At 41.6% G+C, this 9,452-nt stretch overlaps 1 protein-coding gene across 2 annotated transcripts in view; it reads left to right on the top strand.

The window, feature by feature from the left end:
• The first annotated feature begins 634 nt into the window (after positions 1–634).
• F8 (coagulation factor VIII) overlaps positions 635–9,452 on the top strand; it is a 135,170-nt gene continuing 126,352 nt past the window's right edge. For both annotated transcript variants that reach the window (XR_011446413.1, XM_070291927.1), the window contains exon 1: positions 635–996. Coding sequence is in view for 1 of the 2 variants with exons in the window: in XM_070291927.1 (XP_070148028.1) it covers positions 851–996 (146 nt within the window). In the remaining variant the exon portion in view is untranslated. The remainder of the gene's footprint in view (positions 997–9,452) is intronic.

The raw sequence follows: 9,452 nt of genomic DNA, 5'->3' as shown, positions 1-9,452 counted from the left end.
TCAGTCGCTCAGTCGTATCTGACTCTTTGTGACCCCATGGACTGTAGGCCACCAGACTCCTCCATCCATGTAATTTTCTAAGCAAGAGTACCAGAGTGGGTGGCCATTGCCTTCTCCAGGGGATCTTCCCTACCTAGGGATCGAACCTGGGTCTCCCACATTGTAGGCAGATGCTTTACCGTCTGAGCCACCAGGGAAACCCTTAGGGAAGACTCTAGCACATGGTCCAAATGTAAGCTATTGCTCTGAATGAGGTCAGAAGCCAGTGGAGGGTTCTGGGCAAAGAAGTGACTGGATCTGCTTTATGGTTTTAAAGGTCATTCAGTGGTGTCTGCATGAGGGGCAAGGGGAGAAGCAGGGGCAACTCTTAGCATGAGGGTTGCTCTTGCTCATGCACGGATTCCAGAATCTTTGACATCCTGAGTGTCTCTTCTTCCTGCTGCTAAGAAAGAGGGTTGGAGGCCACCAGGAATATGAAGACAGTTTGGTGCTCCTCTTCACCTGAACCCAATTCTTCCTTTTCTCCAAGGTTCTGAGCAAAGCAACAGTCTTGGGCCCCTGCTGCTTTCAGAGGTGAACGGGTTAAGCTTGAGCTCAGCCTTCCTCTTCCTACTCACTTCTTCCTGTGGCAGCTTCCCATCGCCCAAAAGGAAGCAATCCTATCTGCCACTGCTGAGCTCTCATGCCGTTCTTAAGTCCCCTAAAGTCCTTTCCGAAAACTTTGGGACATTTCACAAAATCGTAGAAAATTTACCTTTTTTTTTTTTTTTTTGCCTCCTGGAAGCCTAGGATGTTTTTAGAGAACTGATTTTTCACTTCTCCAGTCAAATATTTTCCAGCCATCAGAGCCATGCACATCAAGCTCTGTACCTGCCTCTTTCTGTGCCTCTGGCCATGCAGCTTCAGTGCCATCAGAAGATACTACCTGGGTGCAGTGGAACTGTCCTGGGACTATACGCGAAGTGAACTGCTCAGTGAGCTGCATGTGAACACGAGGTAAACCTAGGTTCTAGAGGCGCTGGGCAGAATGGTGGGTGTGGGACTCTGGCTGGCGGAAGATACAGACATAGGTTACAGTGGCTGTGATACTACTGAAGCCCTAAAGAGCATTTCCAAGTCACTGCTAATCCTTTTCATAGATCTAACCTATTTGTTGACTTTTTTCCCTATCTTGTCCATTGCTTCTCTTTGTCACATGCTGCCGCTCTGGAAACTAGAGAGTGGGGTAGAGTGAGGGCAGAGAGGCAAGGAGCATAAGAGATGGAACAAAACTTCTATCAGGGAGAAGAGCAACAAGACCCATCAGTATTACCCTGTTTTGGTGTAAAGATAGTATTAACCATGAATTCAGAAGCTTTTCATCTTTTCTGGGTTCTGGCACATTTTGGGAGAGTATGGTTAAATAATCTTTCCAATATTATCTGTGGTCATTGATTTAGTCAGATTTTCTACCTATTCTTCGGTCAAGGTTTATTTATATATATTTTCCTAGAAAGCAGTCGTCATGCCTAGAGTTTATAGTGTATTGGAATCAAGTCACATAGTAGTCATGTGATATTGTTAACCTCTTTTGTGTCTGTAGTTATATCTCTGTTCTTGGCTTGTATATGTTCTCGTTACCTCTCTTACAAGTAATATTTTCAGGATGTTTCTGGATTTTATTGCTTTTGTCAGGAACCTGCATCTTTTGGGTCTATCAATTTCCATTTTTACTTTCATTGGTTCATTTCTTCTTCCTTACTTCCTTTGGTTCATTTTGTTGATCTAATTGTTTGCTTATTGAGTGGAATGCTGAAAGCATTTATTTACAATTTTGTTGTATTTTCTTTAAATGTGTATTATAAAGTTTTAAGCCCAGTACATACTTGATGGTAATGTAAATATTAAATATGGTCATGTCATACAAGTGTTACAATCTTTTTTGTTCTGTTTGCTTTGCTTCCTACATTTCTTCTATCTGAACCTGCTTCTTGATTTTCCCCAATCTGGTAGCCCTAGTATGGTAATATAGATTCATGAACACACATGTTTGCACATATATGCAAATAAAAGTTTTCTTTGTCATTGTTTGTTTTACAAAAAATAGGATACTATACATTTTTCTCACTCATTAACACCTAATGGAATCCTGTGCAAGTCAATTTAATGACTATGTAAAATTTCTTTCCCTTTCTTCTCCTGCCTTCAATCTTTTCCAGCATCAGGATCTTTTCCAATGAGTCAGTTTTTCGCATCAATGGCTAAAGTATTGGAGTTTCAGCTTCAGCATCAGTCCTTCCAATGAATATTCAGGACTAATTTCCTTTAGGATGAACTGGTTGGATCTCCTTGCAGTCCGAGGGACTCTCAAGAGTCTTCTCCAACACCACACTTCAAAAGCATCAATTATTTGGTGCTCAGCCTTCTTTATAGTCCAACTCTCACATCCATACATAACTACTGGAAAAACCATAGCTTTGACTATTCAGACCTTTGTCGGCAAAGAAATGTATCTGCTTTTTCATATGCTGTCTAGTTTTGTCATAGCTTTTCTTCCAGGGAGCAAGTGTCTTTTAATTTTGTGGCTGCAGTCACCATCTGCAGTGATTTTGGAAGCCAAGAAAAAGAAGTTTGTCACTGTTTCCATTGTTTCCCCATCTGTTTGCCATGAACGTTGGGACAAGATGCCGTGATCTCCGTTTTTTGAATGTTGAGTTTTAAGACAACTCTTTTTTACTCCTCTTTCAGTTTCATCAAGAACCTCTTTTGTTCCTGTTTGCTTTCTGCCATAAGGGTGGTGTCATCTGCATATCTGAGGTTATTCATATTTCTCCCGGCAATCTTGATTCCAGCTTGTGCTTCATCCAGCCCAGCGTTTCTTATGATGTACTCTGCATATAAGTTAAAGCAGGGTGACAGTATACAGCCTTGATGTACTCCTTTCCCAATTTGGAACCAGTCCGTTGTTCCATGTCTGGTTCTAACTGTTGCTTCTTGACCTGCATACAGGTTTTTCAGGAGGTAGGTAAGGTGGTTTGGTATTCCCATCTCTTTAAGAATTCTCCACTGTTTGTTGTGATCCACACAGTCAAAGGCTTTAGCATCATCAATGAAGCAGACGTAGATGTTTTTCTTGAATTCTCTTGCTTTTTCTATGACCCAACAGATGTTGGCTATTTGATTTCTGGGTCCTCTGCCTTTTCTAAATCCAGCTTGAACATCTGAACATTCTTGGTTGACATACTGTTAAAGCCTGGCTTGAGCATTTTGAGAATTTTGAGCATTACTATGCTAGCGTGAGAAGGCAATGGCAACCCACTCCAGTACTCTTGCCTGGAAAATCCCATGGACGGAGGAGCCTGGTAGGCTGCAGTCCATGGGGTCTCTAAGAGTCAGACATGACTGAGCTACTTCCCTTTCACTTTTCACTTTCATGCATTGGAGAGAGAAATGGCAACCCACTCCAGTGTTCTTGCCTGGAGAATCCCAGAGACCGGGGAGACTGGTGGGCTGCCATCTATGGGGTCACACAGAGTCGGACATGACTGAAGTGACTTAGCTTAGCAGCATGCTAGCATGTGAAATGAGTGCAATTGGGCAGTAGTTTGAACATTCTTTGGCATTGCCCTTCTTTGAGATTGGAATGAAAACTGACCTTTCCCAGTCCTGTGACCACTGCTGAATTTTTATATTTGCCTGCATATTGAGTGCAGCACTTTCACAGCATCATCTTTTAGGATTTGAAACAGCTCAACTGGAATTCCATCACCTCCACTAGCTTTGTTCATAGCAGTTTGCAATAACATCTACTTATTATCTCACAGTTTCAGTGGGTCGGAAATCCAGGTCGGCTCAACTAGGAACTTGACTTGGGATCATACAAGGGCAAAATCAAGGTGTTTACAGGGCTATGTTCCTTACTGGAGGCTCCGGCTTGGGGGAGTGGGGGGAAACCCATTTCCAGGCTCAATTGGAATTTAGTTCCTTCTTTCAGTTTCCATGCAGTGCCCTCTATCTTCATGCTAACAAGTGTATATCAAGTCTCTTTCGTGCTTCAGATCTAACTTCGATTTCCATGACATCTGTTAAAACTTCTGCTCTGTCTCCCTCTTCCACTTTTAAGAATTCTCATGGTTACATTAGACCCACCCAGACATTTCAAGATCCTCTCCCCATCTCAAGAGCAACTAATTAACAACCTTAATTCCATGTGTCACGTTTCTTCTACCACATAACAGAACATAGTCCTGAGCATAATGCCAAGGGGCAGAGGTCATGAGGGACATTTTCCCTACCACTGGTATAATTTACATATGGTGAAACACACAGATTTTTAAATGTGCAGTTTGAGAAGTTTTGACAAATCATACCAGTTACATAAATACCACCCCAGTCAATCATCCTGCAACCTTTTAGTAAGTATCTCTACCTTGACCTGGCACCAGGCAACAAGCTCCTTTCCGGAATTACAAATTTGCTTTTGACTTTACAAGACTTTTATATCAGTAAATTCATACAGTATGCACTCTTCAGTGTCTCGATTTTTATCTTAAGCATCGTGATTTGGAAATTTGCTCAGGCTGTCACATGAAGTTGTTCTGTCCTTTTTATTGCTAATTACTGCTCTTTTGAGGGAATATATCACAATGTATACCTTTCACTTCCACGTTAACCTTTGACTTGTTTCCAGGGGTTAATATAAATAAACCTGCTGTGAACATTACTGTACAAGTGTTTGTGTGGCCATCTGCTTTCACTTATCTTAGCTGCATATTCGATGAGTGAAATTGCTGGATCATGTGAAAATGCACATTTAACTTTATAAGATACCATGAACAGATTTCTGGAATGATTATACCATTTTGTACTCTCATCAACAATGCATGAAAGTGCCAGTTGCAACACATACTGGGTATGTGGTGTTGCTAGACAGAGAATGAGATGGTTGGATGGCATCACTGACTCAATGGACATGAGTTTGGGTAAACGCCAGGAGGTGGTGATGGACAAGGAGGCCTGGCATGCTGCAGTTCATGGGGTCACAAAGAGTTGAACACGACTGAGCGACTGAACTGAACTGAAGTATTTTAGTTATTTAATGACTATGTGCTGACATCATACTGTATGTTTAATTTTACATTTCTCTGATACTAAAGATACTGAGCATCTTTACATTTGTGACTGACCATTCCTGTATGTTATTTAATAACCTGATGATGCGAATATTTAGCCCATTTTTACATTGGGTTGTCTTATTATTGTTGAGTTTTGAGAATTCTTTATATATTCTGGATACAAGTACACTTGTTTTCAAAATTTTCTCACAGCACAAAGATTTTCATTTTGATGAATTCCAATTTATCTATTTTTTTTCTACTAGTTGCTTGTGTTTTTGGTATCATATCTAAAAAGCTATTACCAAATCCAAAGTCACAGAGATTTATACCAGTGCTTTCTTCTAAGAGTTTTATAGTTTTAGCTCTTATATTGAGTTATTTGAGTTAATTTTTGTGTATAGTTTAAGGAAGGGATCCAAGCCTGTGGTTGTGCAGTGTGACTGATCCTGAAGTAGAGGCCCAGATGATCAGTAGCCTGGTATCTAAATGAACCATTGGCCATTTATCTGTTAATACTGGACTATTTGAAAACTAGTGTTGAGATCATTGTACTTAATACGTTGTGCTTGTATTATAGCATGCAGGATGAAGTATAGTGAATCACAGTCTGTGTATAAAATTGAATGGAGAAAATGATTTATTTAGTATCTAGATTTCTTTTGCTTTATAGGCAGTCACATGTATTTACCAGGAAAAAGTTGATAGAATTTTATTTTGATGATACCATTTTATAGTCCAGATTATTTTGGTACTGATTAACAGGATAAGCTGACTCTGAACATATCCTGACAACCTCTGCCAAGACTTGAAACAAACATCTGGGAAATTCAGTTTTATATTATCTATTCCTGCAGCTGCTCAACTTCTTCTACGCAAAGGTCAGGGAATATAATAGGTTTTCCGATGGATTTTCGATAAAATGTGAAAGAACAGTTCAGGTCAAGGACATTGTTGCGAAATATATTTGGCAAGATTTATATATCAAAGCCCAAGGGAAATGCACAAACAAAACCCCACATAAGTTAGGAAAGAGTAAAACCTGTGAACCTGGGAACATTTTGTCACTTACTGTGCAGATTATGCTAAATCAGAGTCATAAATCACGTCCCAGCTGACTAGGGCCTAGGCCTTCTGTTTTCTCTGTTGCATAACCTTGTTCTTTTATCTAGCTTTTGATTTTTTCCTTTTCCCTCAGAGAGAGAAAAAATTGTTTTTGTGTACTGGTGATCCTGTTCCTTCTCTGGTCTTCCAAGCTCTTGATCTAGTAAACACTTTTTATGTCCTAGATTTTCATTTTAGTCAGAAATATTAAAATGAAAGCACTGTGCTAGTGTGTAGCAAAATACCTATCTCTGGACATAGATCTGAGTCTTATTAGAAACCACTGGCAACTTTGGAGAAACTGGGTAAGGCAGACTCAGCAGAACCAAGGAGATGGACTAGGCAGAGGAAAAGGGAACAAACTCTAGGGAGGAGTTGATGACTGTGCCTCAAGGTTGCCAAGAGATGGGACAAATCAACTCAAGTTTCAATGACTAAAAGCCCTGTAGGTCTATGCCAAAGCTAGTGCCATGGAAATTTCCAGAGATGGATGAAATTAGAGCACATTGAAATATGAATTAGTGTCACAGATTGGGTTCCCTAGAAGCAGACTGTGAGATAGAGATTGTCCTGTAGGAATGTTATTTAGAGTTGTCTTGGGATCAATACCTGAGGAAGTGGGAGTGGGCAGAGGGAGAAACTGGGCCACCATGCAGGCCAGCCCTCCACGGAACTCTGGAGCTCATATGACCCTTCTGAGTTGTCCCGGTTGGGCCAAGGCCACCAGGCCCCTGTGTCTACGTAATGATCAGCCATTCAGTTCAGTCGCTCAGTCATGTCCAACTCTTTGCAACCCCATGAAACACAGCACACCAGGCCTCCCTGCCTGTCACCAACTCCCGGAGTTTACCCAAACTCATGTCCATTGAGTCAGTGATGCCATCCAACCATCTCATACACTGTTGTCCCCTTCTCCTCCTGCCTTCAATCTTTCCCAGCATCAGGGTCTTTTCAAATGAGTCAGCTCTTCGCTTCAGGTGGCCAAAGTATTGGAGTTTCAGCTTCAACATCAGACCTTCCAATGAACACCCAGGACTGATCTCCTTTAGGATGGACTGGTTGGATCTCCTTGCTGTCCAAGGGACTCTCAAGAGAGATTGATGCTTTTGAACTGTGCTTTTGAACTGTGGTGTTGGAGAAGACTCTTGAGAGTCCCTTGGACTGCAAGCAGATCAGCCCTGGGATTTCTTTGGAGGGAATGATGCTGAAGCTGAAACTCCAGTACTTTGGCCACCTCATGCAAAGAGTTGACTCATTGGAAAAGACTCTGATGCTGGGAGGGATTGGGGGCAGGAGGAGAAGGGGACGACAGAGGATGAGATGGCTGGATGGCATTACTGACTCGATGGACGTGAGTATGAGTGAACTCTGGGAGTAGGTGATGGACAGGGAGGCCTGGCGTGCTGCGATTCACGGGGTCGCAAAGAGTCGGACATGACTGAGTGACTGAACTGAATTTAACTGAACATAATTAACTTTTGGGGGGGTGTTAATTCTAAAAGGTATTGTAGGTCTTCATAGAACCACTCAACTTCAGCTTCTTCAGCATTACTGGTTGGGGCATAGACTTGGATTACTGTGACATTGAATGGTTTGCCTTGGAAATGAACAGAGATCATTCTGTCGTTTTTGAGACTGCATCCAAGTACTGCATTTCAGACTCTTTTGTTAACCATGGTGGTTACTCCATTTCTCCTAAGGGATTCCTGCCCACAGTAGTAGATATAATGGTCATCTGAATTAAATTCACCCATTCCAGCCCATTTTAGTTCTCTGATTCCTAGAATGTTGATGTTCACTCTTGCCATCTCCTGTTTGACCACTTCCAATTTGCCTTGATTCATGGACCTGACATTCCAGGTTCCTATGCAATATTGCTCTTTACAGCATCGGACCTTGCTTCTGTCACCAGTCACATCCACAACTGGGTATTGTTTTTGCTTTGGCTCCATCCCTTCATTCTTTCTGGAGTTATTTCTCCACTGATCTCCAGTAGCATATTGGGCACCTACTGACCTGGGGAGTTCCTCTTTCAGTGGCCTATCATTTTGCTTTTTCATACTGTTCATGGAGTTCTCAAGGCAAGAATACTGAAGTAGTTTGCCATTCCCTTCTCCAGTGGACCACATTCTGTCAGACCTCTCCACCATGACCCGCCCGTCTTGGGTGGCCCCGCAGTGTATGGCTTAATTTCATTGAGTTGAAGACTCTAGACATGGACCTCACCAGATGGGCAACACTGAAATCATATTGATTATATTCTTTGCAGCCAAAAATGGAGAAGCTCTATACAGTCAGTAAAAACAAGACTGGGAGCCGACTGTGGCTCAGATCATGAACTCCTTATTGCCAAATTCAGACTTAAATTGAAGAAAATAGGGAAAATCACTAGACCATTCAGGTATGATCTAAATCAAATCCCTTTTGATTATACAGTGGAAGTGAGAAATAGATTTAAGGAACTAGATCTGATAGACAGAGTGCCTGATGAACTATGGATGGAGGTTCGTGACATTGTGCAGAAGACGGGGATCAAGACCATCCCCATGGAAAAGAAATGCAAAAAAGCAAAATGGCTGTCTGGGGAGGCCTTACAAACAGCTGTGAAAAAAAGAGAAGCAAAAAGCAAAGGAGAAAAGGAAAGATATAAGCATCTGAATGCAGAGTTCCAAAGAATAGCAAGAAGAGATAAGAAAGCCTTCCTCAGCAATCAATGCAAAGAGATAGAGGAAAACAACAGAATGGGAAAGACTAGAGATCTCTTCAAGAAAATTAGAAATACCAAGGGAACATTTCATGCAAAGATGGGCTCGATAAAGGACGGATATTATGGACCGAACAGAAGCAGAAGATACTAAGAAGAGGTGGCAAGAATACACAGAAGAACTGTACAAAACATATCTTCACGACCAAGATAATCACGATGGTGTGGTCACTCACATAGAGCCAGACATCCTGGAATGTGAAGTCAAGTGGGCCTTAGAAAGCATCACTATGAACAAAGCTAGTGGAGGGGATGGAACTCCAGTTGAGCTATTTCAAATCCTGAAAGATGATGCTGTGAAAGTGCTGCACTCAATATGTCAACAAATTTGGAAAACTCAGCAGTGGCCACAGGACTGGAAAAGGTCAGTTTTCATTCCAATCACAAAGAAAGGCAATGCCAAAGAATGCTCTAACTACCACACAACTGCACTCATCTCATACACTAGTAAAGTAATGCTCAAAATTCTCCAAGCCAGGCTTCAGTAATAC

The sequence above is a fragment of the Ovis canadensis genome, chromosome X (genome assembly GCF_042477335.2).
Source record: "Ovis canadensis isolate MfBH-ARS-UI-01 breed Bighorn chromosome X, ARS-UI_OviCan_v2, whole genome shotgun sequence".
Classification (NCBI taxonomy): domain Eukaryota; kingdom Metazoa; phylum Chordata; class Mammalia; order Artiodactyla; family Bovidae; genus Ovis; species Ovis canadensis.
Note: the sequence above shows the minus strand (reverse complement) of the source record. Positions and strands in the feature narration are given on the sequence as shown.